Source organism: Anneissia japonica, unplaced genomic scaffold (assembly GCF_011630105.1).
Source record: "Anneissia japonica isolate Jap-2015-1 unplaced genomic scaffold, ASM1163010v1 scaffold750_len1593409_cov174, whole genome shotgun sequence".
In the NCBI taxonomy this organism is placed as follows: domain Eukaryota; kingdom Metazoa; phylum Echinodermata; class Crinoidea; order Comatulida; family Comatulidae; genus Anneissia; species Anneissia japonica.
In genome coordinates this window covers 1,471,494-1,487,404 of record NW_022756705.1, presented here as the reverse complement: position 1 = coordinate 1,487,404, position 15,911 = coordinate 1,471,494, and the positions used below count along the sequence as shown (strand labels likewise).

The window sequence follows — 15,911 nt, the reverse complement described above, 5'->3', positions numbered from 1 at the left end:
ACTATTCTTTTCCCTGTGAACCAGTGGCGATATATATATATATATATATATATATATATATATATATATATATATATATATATATATATATATATATATATATATAATCTACTAATATGTAAAAAATACATATAATAGCACCACCACTGCTGTGAACCATACCAAATATACCGGTAGATATAATTTTCTCTAAGTTAGACCTAAATAATGGAATATCATACTTCATGTATTTTTCTCTGCTATCTGCAACATCAAAGTAGTTAAATACTGAACAAACATGAAATCAAAATAATGAGAAATACTAAATCTTTACTATGTGAAAGTATTTTATTTACTCAACTGTCTTCACATTGTTCTACTGTAAGCTGTCTATGTTCACACCTAATTTCATGTAATGTTTTTACTTTACAATCTTATTCTTTATTATACAAAATATAAATATTTTTACCAGTTATTAACAATATGATTATCATCACAGCAATTGCTACCATCATTATAATAGTACCTGGATGATACCAGGAATAAGTTGACATCGGATAAATTAATATCCCTGAAAATATCAGAATTAGGAGCATAAGACTGATAAACAAACACATATATGTCATTATTTGAAATTGCTGAAGCTTTTTAATTGTTTCTTTACATTTGTCCAGATCATTTTTTTGGCAATTAGCCCTTTCCTTTTCCTTTTTCTGAACTCTTTTTAGTTCTATAATTTCATCTGTTTGTTCTTTTATTGTTTTTTTATCTTTTGCTGAAGTTTCTCTCATTAAAATATCTTTATCATATATTTGCTTCATCAGTTTTGTATTATTCTCTTTGAAATCTTTTTTATCCTCTTCAAGAAGTTTATTTTCTATCTCTAGCTCCATAATACTATTATCTTTATTTTTCATAATTTTCTTCTTTTCCTGCAACCTATCCTGAAGGGTCTCTATGTATGTATATTGCCTTTGACAGGTATCTTGACTTAAACTCAATTTAACATTAGTTTGCTTGTTTTCCAATGTAATGTTACTTATTATTTTATGTAATTTTTGTATTTCAACAAGCTGTTTTAAGTTTTGCCTTTCTATAATACTTATTGATTCATTTTTTTTCATAATTTCATCATTGGAAAGAATCTCTGATGCATGCTTTTTTCTCAAGGTAATATTTAATTGCTCATTTTCTTGAGAAAGTTTCAGTAGCTTTATTTCATAATCCCCATCCTCTCCTGTCCACTCCATTATTCTTGTCCCACACACTCTGCTTGGAATCCGTTTTTTTGCTGATTCCTCTCTAAAAACCTATGAAAAATTTGGATAAATGAAGCTTGTTAATTTACACAGATAATGTGTGTTTATATTATCAAAAATGAATTTGTTTTGAAACATAAATTTTGGTTTTGATTAAATTTTAATTGATTAATTAAGACTAAGAAAGGTTATATCATTCATTCCATTTACTGCAAGTGCTCAAATATGCGCTGCGGCACTTATAACATTTTTTGGAGGCTTCAGTGCGGTGCTTTTTCGAAAGTGGCGCTTTTTTGAGAGCGGTGCTTATAAAAAATGTTGACGTGGTGCTTTCCATGCCCGCTCCCATGTTACCTATTTCATTTATTCCTGTAGTTCGGTAGACCTATCAGAGGTCGTATGTCATAATTAAACGTTTTAATATAAATAAATACTTGTGACTTCATTTTGTTATTTACTGTATATTGTACTTAAAAACCCTGTTTCTCAAAGTGTTTCATTAAATATGGTAAAATACTCTCTATTAAGTGCCGCGGAGCTTGTTCGAGAGCGGCGCTTAGCGAAAAAAAAATCATGTTTGGTGCAGTGCTTATCCGAGAGCAGCGCTTATTTGAGCATTTATGGTAGTTATTTTCTTTTACAATATTGTTATTGTTAGGATTACATTTTTAAATTCATAATTTAATTCATTATTTCAATTGCTGCTATCGTGGGGGAACAATTACACTTTCCTAATGCAAACATACATCAAAATATTTTAAGTTGTTAAAAGCCCTTTCATGTTCATTAAATACATGTATTGTGCCTATTAAAATATGGTCGTGACGACATCACATCATGAGCATGTAGTAAGGTCTCTGAAAGGGCTTTGCTTCCAATTTTACATTGACTTTGCATAGCCTTACTTCTATATTAACTACATAGCTATGTGCTGTAAATAGTGGTATCTGAATAATTATTTACACTAAGCTGTATCTAACGCTACTTACCTTAAATGTCTTGTTTTTTTTATATTAAGAAACGTGTGAATAAATCCTTCACTTTCAGCATAAACTGTATCTCGACCTCCTTCCTAATTTTTACTTTGTAGGTTTTCTCAATTGTTTTTATTCATCTGAATGGATAAATTCCTTTGATCTTAGCTGATTCTTGTAAAAACCTATGAAAAATACAGATACAAATTTAATGAAAGCTTTTATTTCATGATTCCATTAATATTTTCTTCAAAAGGTTCTTAGTACAACTAAAGAAGTTACTGCTTCAAAAATATTAGCATAGAAAAATAAACAGTAAAAGAAAAACTGAGTATAATAATTGAAAAATTAAAATGTATTATAATAAATGAAAATATGGTTAAGTGCAGCAATTAATCTTCTATAATGTTACTATTTAACTAGATAAAAACCAAATTAAATTATTTTAACATTTACAAATCAAATAATTGTACATTTTGGGTTAATTTAAAGTTTTTAAGGGCCATCTAATCTGTTTACAAAGTTACTAGATGCACAAGATTAAAAATGACAAGAGCTGTGTTTTGCTCAGACATTGTGAAATGGCTTCTTTCCAATGTAAATGCATACATAGTTAATGTGCTGGACCTATTCTTAGGAATCATTTGATATACTGGGCCAAATTAAAGTCCACTTACCTCTGGGTAAAGTGATTTTTTTAAGAATAACTTTCACAATCACCATTAATTCCTTCTTATTTGTGGTTTTCTCAGTCTTTTTAAATATTGATTTGATAGAACGACGGTACTGTGACGTTTTGAAAATTCAATCGGCAATAACTGGTTTGGGAAAAACCAGAATCTTGCACACGGCCCTATTTGACCTTTTTTGGGGTCAAAAAGCAAACAAGAGCGACGGTGGGTTATACTTTTTCAAGTACTTGACTATAAACTAATCAAACAAAACATTATTAAAGTATATTATTATAGGTTGTTATTCTCATTCTGTATGATTAAGGAATTATAGCTTTTTATTGACAACTATGTTATTGTATGAACCTTTATGAATAACACTATACATTATGACAAGGTTCAATAGACATTGGTACAATGCTAATTAGCAAGAGAGGGTGACATTATACAAAATTTATCATATTGTCAATTGCATGTTGACATGATAGGCATGTGTGCATGATATATTAAAACCTAGATAATTTTTGATATGGTAATTGACTGTTTTCATGGTCTAGCTAATAATTTGGCATTTCGGTTTGATGTCCAGAAGTTTTGGGGGATGGGGGGTGTAGGCGCAGTGAAGTTAATCAGCATGCATGGCATGCATGTTGTTCGGTATCCTGGCATAGATGGAGGTATGCACTCTATGGAGTGCATTATTCATGCATTTATTCCTTCATGTATTTCATAATATCATACAAAGAAAACTATTATGGTGTATATTTCATAATTGTTATTTTCATCATAACTACAATGATTTAAAAAACTTGTTTGAATAATAGCTATGTTATATGTGTGTATTTCTATTTCTGGGTGTGTGTTGGGATATGAGTTTTGTGGAGAGTCGTAGCAAAACCAACCCTTCTTTGCTGACCATATCATACCTTGTCCTCTGTTCTCCAGGGAATCAAACATCAAATTAGTAAGAGACAAATGTATACAATCGAAATAATGACAAATGATCTTTATTTCAAGTAAATTGTTTTGTTTCTGAGAAATATATTATGTTTCTTTCTTAAACATAAGCCCTCAATTTATGGTTACAATATATCAATTAGTTTTGATACCACTATACTTATCATACCAAATGCTTTTAACATTTATCAGCATGTTAAAGATGACCACAACAAATGCTACCATTATCATTAAATTTCCTGGATGATACCATGAGTACAAAGACATTGGATAAATGGATATCCAAGAAATAAACACAATTATTAAAGTTAAATACATGTTATCTTTCTGTTTCTGAGCATACTGAACCTTTTTATTTATTTGTTTATATTTTTCCAGCTCAATATTTAGGTGGTTTACTGTATGAGTTAATTTCTTAGTTTCCCTTTCCTTAACTCTCTTAACTTCCTGAATTTCTTCCATGTTGTCTTTAATTTCTTGTTTATAATCATTTGACATTTCTCTAGTTTGAATATCTTTCTCTTCTAGTTGCTCTTTTAGTTTTTGATTATCAGCTTTTGAATCTTTTATTACGCCTTCATTTAACTTATTTACAGCTCCTAGCTCTTTGATTCTATTATCTTTATTTTTTAATTCTTCCCTCAATTTCTGCATTCTATACTCAAGGCTTTCGATATTTTTATCATTTTCTTGAAATTTGATCAATTTAATTTTAGTATTCTTTATTTCCCAATTTTTTTCTCGTAACATTTTTTCACATTCTGTCAATTTTTGTTGAAGTCTTGTGTTTTGCTCATGACTTTGGCTTAACAATTCCTCCCGTTGTTCTATTTCATCTGCCTGATTTTTCAATAACTCATATTCATATATAGACATACTTTTAATTTTTGTATCATTTTCAGATAATTTCTGTTGCATTTCTTGATGTTCATTTTGTAGTGCCTTTATCAGTTTTTCTCGTTCTTGAACTTTAGTCTGGAGGACCAGAATCTCAGTTTGAGGGACCGCTTTTCCAGCTTCACCGCACTTGATTGTCTCCTCTATCTTTTCCAATTTATAATGATTGTTATCCAGGTTTTCTTGTTGAATGATTCTGTTTCCTTTGCTTCTTGTCGACTCCATCTTTCTTGTCCAGTACCTTCTGCTTGGATTGCAAAATTGATAAGGATGTGCAGCTTTACTGATATTGTTCTAACCTACAAAACATAAGAATAAATTACATAACTTTTTTGTTTCCTCAGGTCATCTGCTATTTTCAATGTATTGTTATATCTAATTCATTTATTGATTAATTAGTTAAATATTAATTTATAGTATTATTTTAATCTATTAATTATACAATTTCTATATGATTTAAAGACATATTGCCCATGTTATTGTAATGAACTTGGATTACAAAATTACATATTTTAGTTATTTAAATAGGATAAGTAGCTTATAATTAGCTGATAAAATTTCTATATGATTTAAAGACATATTGCCTATGTTATTATAATGAACTTGGATTATAAAATTATATATTTTAATTATTTAAGTAAGATAATTAGCTTATAATTAAATGTGAAAATATGCTTATCACCTAAATATGAAATTCTTCCTATAATTTTTTTAATAGTCCCTTAAATTTGCTGGTAATCAATTAGATAATTTGCATGGTAAACATTTCTAAATCAATTTAAACGGAATTTAGTGAAATCTGTTTGTGATATAAATTATACCTGTATACTATGTGATCTTAAATTAGCAATTTAATTGTTTTCAATGTGTCACTGCAAAATGTTCTTTTTAAAGATGCTTGTAAAGGTGATTAATTTCTTTTTTTATTTGAAAATAATTAAAGACGTTATTTAATGTTTTTAGAGTTTCAGATTTTATCACAGACCTTATCAGTAAGTTTTTTTGGGTCTAATTTTGTCACATCCCAAGTTATTTGCTACTTAACCAAGAGGAAATGCAAAGGCTTTAGTATTCCCATATCACCATTCTACTCAACTAAACTCCTACTGGGCAGTGCGACACATAGCGTTTCAAATAATTTGAGAAACTAGGCTAGATTTTGAGTCCACTTACCTTTAATTGTGTGGTTTGTTTTCTTTTTTAAATGGAAGTAACTCTTTCACTTGTAACATATGCAGTGTGCCCTTCCTATTTTCCTTGGATTTTTTATGTTTATTCTATGATTTTATCCAATTTTTTATTGAGGTTGACTGGAAAACGACTGTAATGACGTTTTCAAAATTGGATAGCGTTTGGTGTTAGGTGTTGGAAAAACCCACTGAGATGCTTATAATAGCATAAAGGTCTTGAGTCAAAAAGCAATATAGTCGCGCAAGTCGTACAGTACATGATAAAAAAAAAGGTCAACAATTAATTTGAAAATTAGAAAAATCACAAATTCGGTGGTACAGTTATTATAAGAATAATATCGTTTCATACATTTTTTATTGCCAGTATGTTATTGTATGAAACGAATTACCAGGAACCGTAAATACAAGTACATTTTGCTAAGGGTCGTCACACCTGTTTGCACCCAGCTGATAGTGACGCATGCAAGAATGTTCAATGTTGTAGTGTAATAAATCAATTACTTGACAGGCTGCCTTATACAGTATACATTGATTGAATGTTTAAATACAATAAAAAATGTATATAACTGCAGTGAACAAACTTTAGAATGTCAGCTCAGCATTCAAAAAGATCTCTTTGTACTAGTATAGCCAAATGTACATGTCATCAAATAGAATTAAAGCAGTGATATATCTAGGGGCATTAACTCAGGCACCCATACCCACTGGCAATTTCAGAAGAAAAAAAAACTACTCTCAAGTAGTCAAAAACTACCCTAGGCGTATTTTTATGACTTTTTCAGCATAAGCCTTAGTACCCAACCTGTGAACAAATTGCTGCTCATATTCCTACAAAATGAAGTGTGCGATCATAATGAAGACAAGGAGATGATCCTGATGATTATGTATAAATATGTGTGTCTGGGAGTGAAGAGTTGTGTGCATCATGAATATTTGTGTTCAAAGAAATACAATATACAGTAAACCATTTTGTGTCAGTGCTTCGACATTTTTATTTTTAAATGGTGAAAATGACAATAATGATAGATATCTTGATTCTATATTCACCCAGAGTATACCACTTCATAAAGACATAAATATGGGGTATTACTGGAAACACTAACTCTAGTAAACAAATTAATTCAATTAATTATAATCAAAACACCAAATTATGAATAATTTTTTCAAATGACAGAATATGTAAAAGAATAGCAGGACCTTATATTTTGCAAAGTATGTTTTTGACTGCATCCTTAGTCTATGATAATTGATCAAATAAATGATAACAATTTTAAGAAGTCAAGTGGCCGAGTGTTTGCCATAAATTTATGTTGTGTTTGTTAATGTCAATTGACCTTCATATTGGCATGCTCACTTCAAACTACGAAATTGCTTTTATATTTATTTATTAACTTTTGATTAAACACAGAGGGCCACACCCAAACTTTGATGTTTCCAGTAAGCTTCCAAAAACCTCCAAGAACTGCTTTTACATCACTTGTATCCTAAATATGTATTTCATTTGTTTCTTTCACACCCAACAGCAAGCACAGGACAAAATAATACTTTATAAACTTAGTCATATAATGGGGCTTTGGGAGTGGAGTTATTTTTATGTTAATTTCTGTGTAAAAATCATTCATAAATGTATTTTTCCCAGATGAAAAATTTTAAAATTGAAATGTATAGTATTATGTTATATATCAAAGGTCAAAATATAGGTACACTAGGAGTAAGATGGATACTAAATTATAGATTAAGAATATAATGTCCAGAGGTTTGCATGTAGCGTAAAAGGGGTACAAGTATATTGTGGCATAGGGGGAGGGGGGAGGGATCCAGCCTATCGGACAGGGGGTTCAATTTCCTTCTTACCCCCCAGCTGGCACCACCACTGCCCTGCATTACTATAGTAGGTTGGCTCACATTGTTTATACCGGCAATGCAGTTAGCGATGATAGTGTTCAAGTATTCTAGGATTATTATATACAACAGTATTTGCATTATAAAATGAAATAGAGATGGCAAAAAATCTCTCTGCCTTTTAACAGCCTTTTGAGCATCTAGGATCATCATAATAATAGTGTTTAGGGAACAACATTCATCCTTGAGGTTCTTAATTTGCTTATCCTTCTCTTGATTAATATCCTGACTACTATCCAATTTTATTTTAAGGTGCTCTTTTTCTAACCTTTCCTCTCTTAATGATTTTTCAAGTTCTTCTACTTTATTGCGAAGTATTTTATTTTTCTCATTTTTCTTGCTTATCAATTCTTCCCTCTACTCAATTTCACTTCCTTGGGATATTAACAATTTGTTCTTTTCTTTAATAACATGTTTTAATTCCTCATTTTCTTGCATTACTTGACACTCATCTTGAATATTTGGTTGATTGTCCCTTTTCTCTTCTTCAGTGCAATTCATTTTTTTCTTTCTGTTGTAGTTATTCACTTTCTTTGCTTGTGTTGTCATCAGCTATTATCACTACTACAATAGTTGTTCTTGATATTATTCTACAAATTCTATGGGGAAAAAAATTGTGAAATTAGTCCGAACTAATACTGTAACAGTTGTGTTAATTAATAATTAATGATAATAATTAATTGTGTCTTGTGTCTACTTATATTAATATTATATTTTTTAATTCATTCCGTATGAAAAATTGTGATAAGAAATATATAACCCTTTATTTTCCACAGAATATATACCTTATACCATCTACAATATTAATAATATTATATTTGAGTTAATTTTTGGTTTTTATTTTTTTCAAGTTATAATACGTTCAACAACATGATACCTACTGCACTGTATAGACATTTGGAAATCTCTTACCTTGTTCAAGAATTCTATAGTCTTTTGAGGATAAATGTGTATAATTTTCCACTTTCAGTATATAAAGCATGTATCCTTCCCTATATTCTCTTTTTAAGAAATAATCTGTAGGCAAAATTTAAACTGAAATTGAATGAAGAATGACGTTTACACAAAGTAGGCTGCACTGAATTACGTTGGACATGGAAAATCCTATTAATGATGGAAATAGCACTGAAATGTCAGGTGCATAATAGAAAAACAATCGAAAGCAACACATTGTTTATACGGTGAACCTGATTGGGTACATCAGAGGAAATCAATAGGATTATTTAAACATTTAAATAAGTATAAATCTGTGTGACTATTTGTTGGTTATAATGTTCTCCCAAGTACACACCCGCCAGCAGCGATGCCTGCCATTTAACTTTGTGCGATACTCTAATAATTGAAGTTAGTACCAGAAGAAGATGATGATGATGATGACCTGATTACTGTCATTATGCAGTTTACTTCACAAAGATGAAAGTTCATGAGATTGTGAGTTTCTACCTATCTAGTTTATACATCATCAAGTGGTGCCTGTGACTGATGTCGTAACTGGTCACATACTGCGCCAATGATCGTCAGCCAACGTTCTTCCGTGGAGAATCCAACATGACAAGGTACATACAGCGGATAATTGTTAAAGATATTCTCTCAGTCTACAAATGAGAGCGGAGATATTTAGTCCTCTCTCTTTAAATCTTACTCCTCCTGTTACTAATGCTATTTTAGTAATAATTATAGATTTATTATAGATTGTAATAGTTACCATTTATTCTTGCATATAAGGTGATCCGCATATAAATGCCAACTCAGACAGCAACGTATGATGCAACATGTTTATTATTTCTCACGGCAGCTAAGAGTGTCCCCAACATCGTATGACACTGAGTTGACCTTAAGACGACCCTTGAGTTTGAGAAGATTTTTGGACGATTTTTGTATGTTGGGCATATAAGATAATTACTATTTCATTGTTGGAATTCCTCCTTTCGATACGATCCACTCGGACCAAACACACATTTAGTTTTCAAATTGCCATATAAGTCCAAGGTTTAGGCATGGTAAAGTTATGGGTTTTATTTTATCAGAATTTAAAAAGCATTAATTAAAACTTAACTGAAAAATTAAACAACAGCAAATAGTAGAATTTTGTGGATGCGTGGTATGTCTAATCATGGTTACATTCTGTGAAAAGTGCAGCGCTGTGCAAGGTATTAGCACGTTCACATGAGAATTCACATGATTACCGGTTTAAGCTCTTTTCATTGGTTATTATGGAACTTTTGATTGCATAATGACAGTAGGACTTACAACGAAAAGATGTCACTAAGAAGTCATCCGCACATTGGATTTTCATTGTCGCCTTGATTCTAGGACGCATTAATGTAGAATGGTCACGGATGAGTGAATCTGTTCTACCATCACATTGTTGCGCAAATTGAAAGCCCATATTTATGATTGGGAAAAACAGCCAGGTTCTACCAGCTGGGCAACACTAGGTTGGTTAGACTTACTGCATGACTTTGTAATTGACAAGGAGAATATGTGCACTGTTACCTTGGATTGAGTTTTTGGTCCACCTGACCAGGTACACATACTGATTTTATAATTGATGTGTTAATGCAAGCGTAATGTTGATTTAAAAAAAGAAATAATTTTACTAAAGAAGGTTGCAGATAAAACTACTGTACAATATAATAGAATACTATAATTCATTAATTTAAATGTCAAAATTTAAATTTATTTTTATAATGTCATAAATCTAATTTTTTTTATTTTTATTTTTATTTTTTTTGCTATACCAAAGTACTGCTTACTTAAATTCAAATTAATTTACAACAGTGTTTGCATATAATATAATAGAATACTATAATTCATTAATTTAAATGTCAAAATTTAAATTTATTTTTATAATGTCATAAATCTAATAATTTTTATTTTTATTTATTTTTTTTTTGGATATACCAGAGTACTACTGCTCACTTAAATTCAAATTAATTTACAACAGTGTTTCCATATATTTTTAAATTTAAAAAAAATATATATTTTTAATAACAAAAAAAAATAGATTTTAATTGATGTGATGCTGATGTACATAAATTAAAATGGCAAAATGTAAATTATTTACATTTCAACAATTTGGAATTTTTATCATTTTTAAACTTTAAAAATTTTATTTTAATTGATGAGCCAACAGTCTACTAAAACATCTTAAACTCCTTAATAAAATACTGTACTAATGTGCATAAATCAAAATGGCAAAATGCGAATTTATTTACATTTCAGCAATTCAGAATATTTTTTACCATTTTAAATTTATATCTCTCATAAATAAAATCAATTAAATGAAATAATAGTAAATAGCAAATTCAGATGAGCCAACAGTTTATCTTATACCAAATACCAATACTATTATGTACTTAAATTAAAATGGCAAACAATTATGGAAGTATAGTAACAAGGAAATGACAATTGTAATTACAATGAGCCAGTAGGCTACTGTCTTACATCACTTATTAGAATATTATTGTATACTTCCATTAAAATCTCAAAATGTGTAATTATTTACATCTTAAGGCAGTATTTTATACATTTTTATATTCCACGGCAGCAAAAACCTCTTATACTACATACCTCAAAACTGGAAAATGCATGAAATATAACTGATTTAACAACAATATGTTTGTTTATGTATTATATTATATATAAAATGACTTCAGTATCCACTATAAGCAGTACTTATAGTTTGATGTTAAAAGTAAATATATTTATCTTCTTTCAACATTTCTAACCTGTGTATGAAAATACCATGTTCTCTTTATGGCAGTACTGCTATGTACAAATTATCTGTATTTGTAGTAATATGATTATGTGCAGATTGAAAGTAGCTGATATAAAAACATAATTGGAACATTTCTGCATGCAAGGAGCACATTATGGACCTGAGAATGTGGGGTGGTATCAGAGTTAGAATACAGATTTAATTGTGTTACTGATTGAAAGGCTATTATTAGCACTTTAAAGAAGTTGCCTTGCATTAGAGGGGTCTCAGCATTTGACTGGGTTTTAGTTGAAATGTTTGTAGAAAGTATATTACAGTAATTCAAAAATATTTACATTGTCTGGAAACGATGCTATATATAGAGAATACTAAAAAATACAATTAGCAAAAATATACTTTACATAAAACTCACTTTCTAAATTAAAAATTATTAGCATACTATGCAAACACAAAAAAATGTTTAATTCAGTCTTTTATTGTGGCAAAAGCCTTCAAGGGCTATAGTATATCTACCAAAAAAATAGAGTAGACATCAATGTGATTGCGAGCACGTATGTTCCCAGTAAATTAAATAATAATAGAGACATTGATAAAATCAAATGAAACGGTTGACGTATTGGAGGAACATAAGTATTTTATTGCACACGAATATTTCGTCCTGTCCTCAGAACTTTCTCAACGTGAATATATATAGAAAAAAAAATATATAAGATAATGCAAAAATATAAATTGTATTCCGAAAGGAAGTATTCATCTTGGGTAGGGATGTTACCTCACTAAGATCATAGTGACCCACATAACCCACCCAAATCAAACTCTGCATTAAACTGTACACACATAAATATTTATAAAATTAAGTATAATTCAAAGATGTTTCCATCCTTCGCTGATTTAGGGATGGATTTTAAAGTACTGACAATTAACGCCATTTTACTTTTTGTATGTTGTTCATATACATTAAATTTGCATGCACGTCAACTGAAATGGTTTCAGATTTGTGGCCAAGTAACCATGAATTAAGCTAGATGCAAATCCATCACAATCATAAATACTCATGTGTAAATGTGTTAGGTAATGATGTAATAAACATATATTGCAAATGAAAATAGATCCCACACCATGTTTTAATATGTGAAAATCAACTGAGTGTTACCTTTTCATCTTCTGTACTCTTTGTTAGTAACCGGGGCCCCGAAAGAGACAATTCTGAATAATTCTGAATGAATATGCATGGAGCTATAGTAGTAGATTACAAATATAGTGCAGGAGTTGTTAGTTTGGAGGAAATGTGTAGTAGCAATAATGTAGCCAGTGATCTGACAATTTGGGTTGTAAAGAATAATATATGAGTAATCAGCAATATTAGTATTGAACATTAAGTACCCAGAAATATATGTGAATGTAAAAAGAGTGTTAGATCTTTTTATTTTCTGTTCTCTTTGGACCCAAAAGAAGAATTTTTTCTGACTTAGTAGGTTCTGACTCAATATGTATGAAGCTATAGTGGTGGGATATAAATACATGGCATGATTCATCAGTTTGGATGATATGCGTAGTAGCACTAACTTGGCACTGACAGTTTTTTTGGGTTGGGGCAAAGAATAATATATGAATAAGCAAGTATAGTATTATTACACATAAAAAAGCCTGATCTTTATAAGATTTTTTAAACTTAGCTTCCAGCTCATTGTTTCTAATATCCCTTTTTTCTGAATCACTCTTCATTTCTCTTAAACTTTCCTTAAGGTTTTCATTACGCATATCTTTCTGTTGATTGTCATCCAGACTTGTTCTTAATTGTATTTGAATTTGATCTTTTTCCATTGTTTCAGCTCTTAAAGATTTTTTGAGCTCTTGATTTTCTTCGACAACTGCTGCAAATCTTTTGTTATCCTGACTTATCAAATCCTCTCTTTTCGTAATTTCTTCTCCCAGTTTTATCATGGACATATTCTTTTCTTTCAAAGCACTTTTTAATCCCTCAATTTCTTCACATAAATTTTGTATGATCATTTCATGATCATCTCCATGAGCTTCTGGTTGGGCCGCTCTTCCAGCATTGACACATTTCGCTTCCTCTTCCATTTTGTCTTCCACTTTTCCTTTTATAATGCTATCATTTCCCTCCTCTACCATTTACTTTTTGCCCTTCAACGTTACTCTGCTTGGTTTCACTACAAAGAAATTATCTATGAACAATTATTTTAATTTTTTCAGTGATTCCTCAAAAAGCTATGATAAAAAAGATAATTTTTTTAATTTTAAAAATAGGTTCAAATCTTTTTCATTTAATAAAGTAATGGAACCATATATTATATATATGAACCATTAAATATATTTACTGCATACTGGACAAGATTCTTTAAGCATGCTGACAATGTCATAAAATGATACACAATGATTTTCTTAAATCACTACTAAAATCTTTATTTAGAATAAAACAATCTACAATAGAATCCCTCCTTTTGAGACACTCCTATTAAGTGGACACTACTATTAAGAGGACACTTTTTTCATCACGAAACCAGGGAAAGTATATATTTTAATACTAACCACTATTCAGTGGACACCTTCGGGACCAAAAAGATGTCCCCTTAATAGGGGTGTTCCCTTTAATAGGGAATCTACTGTATTTGAAACTCTCATCTGAACTGTTCATGTGGTGTACCGCAAGATTTCATGCTATTAAATTCTATTACCGGTAGTTATTTATTGAATACCATAAGATCAATATCATTGTGTATGTATTGTTTCATGGTCGGGATCCTTCAGGAATATATTCCAGTAGGAATTTAGATTATATTTTATTTATTTATTTTATTTATATTTGTATTGTTTTCTGAATGTATGCACAAACATAATAAAATGTATCATACCAAGCATTAGAAAACAGTTGTGAGACTAGGCTGAATATTTGAAGTTCACTTACCTTGTGTTTTTTTTTTTTTTTACAAGAAACAAGTAACACTTTCGTTATCAACAACACATCACATCCTTCCTATTTTCCTTGGTTTTTATATGTTTACACAATCTTTTTATTCAATTTCCTATGAAGGTTTACAGACAAAAATGAATGACGTTAAATGAATTATTGTTCAGTTTGGTGTTGGGAAAAACCAGTAGCTATTAATAGTGAAATTTGAGTGACCTATTTGGCAATATCAATCCAGGGCGCTATAAAATACCTCCCTGATCAATCAAATAAAAAAAGACTGGGTTAATAAATTTGATGCTAAATTGAGAGGAACATTTAAAGGTCAAAATCAGGCTGGGCTACTAAAGTGTAGCACTGTAAGTTTTATCATGTTAAAGGCAGAATAAATACATAAGTATACTTGCCAATAAAACTGATAAATATCAAGTTTCCTTGTGGAACTTACCTCTAAATATAGTGGAATTGCCCATCTTGCTGGCTTATAATACTGTACCTGGATGAAATCATGAATATTCAATATGAGATTCACTGAATAGAATCCAATATAAACAAAGAAAGGAATGAGGGGAAAATGAAAATAGCCTTACAAAACCTTAATTTAAATTATTTTTTATTTATTATCTACTTTGTTTCAGTTATTATTGGTTCCATTGTGGCCATTGCATACTGAAGAGTAATATATATTTCTTTGTGTGTGTATGTGATTACTGTGTAATATGACATCGGGTTTCTAAAAAATTCAGATGTCAAATTGAATATTAACTGGTCGTTATTATTTTTGTTATTGATTTGCTGTTGTAATATTATTATTAAATGTTTTATTTATTATTAAATATTGTTAGTATTGCTATATTGTATATATCTATATTAATAGTAAGATTATATGCATTATGGTATTGTAATTATTGTTATTACTATATTATATTCATTAATATATTATATTTTATATGGTTATTATTATATGTAATTATTGTTGTTTCCATTGTGATTTATTGTTAATATTTTTTGATGTCACAGTTAGGTAAATTGCTTTATTTGTTTTTCCAAAAGGACAAAGTGAAAGATGGGAAAACAAAATCCCAAAACCCGGAAGAGGGTAGAAATGCATCCTCTTCCAAAGGCGACCACTCATCAGTTGCTATGGGAACGTCCTCTACAATGACCCAGGTCCTCGGAGATCCAGATGATGATCTGACTCTAAGAGCTGCCATGTATGGTGTTCTCTTCCAAGCTTTAGCTGATAAGGCAAGTACAATTATGTGTATATATAATATGTTATAATTTTCTCTAACTTTCTGATTGCAAGGTTTGAGTCCATGGCAGTTTGTTTTAGTCTTTAGGCAAGGAACTTTATTCTATTCTCTTCCCCAAGGAAAAATATGAGCACTGTAGTAGTATGTTATATTACTATTGGAGTGTATTGGAC

The 15,911-nt window shown here is 30.0% G+C and overlaps 3 protein-coding genes and 1 long non-coding RNA gene across 4 annotated transcripts in view; 1 reads left to right on the top strand and 3 right to left on the bottom strand.

Annotated features, from left to right (window-relative positions):
• Positions 1-363: 363 nt before the first annotated feature.
• Positions 364-3,045, bottom strand: LOC117124358. The gene is made up of 3 exons (XR_004447962.1): positions 2,890-3,045; positions 2,228-2,397; positions 364-1,289 (listed from the first exon to the last, which is right to left on the bottom strand). It is a non-coding gene; the product is annotated as an uncharacterized LOC117124358 (long non-coding RNA).
• An 896-nt stretch (positions 3,046-3,941) lies between these two features.
• On the bottom strand, positions 3,942-4,962 carry LOC117124341 (golgin subfamily A member 6-like protein 22). Its single transcript, XM_033270549.1, has one exon. The coding sequence runs from the start codon at positions 4,960-4,962 to the stop codon at positions 3,976-3,978; it is 987 nt and encodes a 328-aa protein (XP_033126440.1). The 3' UTR covers positions 3,942-3,975.
• Positions 4,963-10,937: 5,975 nt separating this feature from the next.
• On the bottom strand, positions 10,938-14,688 carry LOC117124357 (uncharacterized protein C713.09-like). The gene is made up of 2 exons (XM_033270574.1): positions 14,480-14,688; positions 10,938-13,724 (listed from the first exon to the last, which is right to left on the bottom strand). Exon 2 carries the CDS (start codon positions 13,684-13,686, stop codon positions 12,964-12,966), a length of 723 nt encoding a protein of 240 aa, XP_033126465.1. The 5' UTR covers positions 13,687-13,724; positions 14,480-14,688; the 3' UTR covers positions 10,938-12,963.
• A 680-nt stretch (positions 14,689-15,368) lies between these two features.
• LOC117124340 (cilia- and flagella-associated protein 46-like) overlaps positions 15,369-15,911 on the top strand; it is a 28,223-nt gene continuing 27,680 nt past the window's right edge. Inside the window, exons 1-2 of the mRNA XM_033270548.1 lie at positions 15,369-15,383; positions 15,536-15,730. Of these exons, the coding sequence (XP_033126439.1) occupies positions 15,369-15,383; positions 15,536-15,730 (210 nt within the window). The remainder of the gene's footprint in view (positions 15,384-15,535; positions 15,731-15,911) is intronic.

Excerpts from the sequence above, each read along its gene's own strand:
- LOC117124341 (XM_033270549.1), bottom strand. The coding sequence starts at position 4,962 with ATGGAGTCGACAAGAAGCAAAGGAAACAGAATCATTCAACAAGAAAAC.
- LOC117124357 (XM_033270574.1), bottom strand. The coding sequence starts at position 13,686 with ATGGTAGAGGAGGGAAATGATAGCATTATAAAAGGAAAAGTGGAAGAC.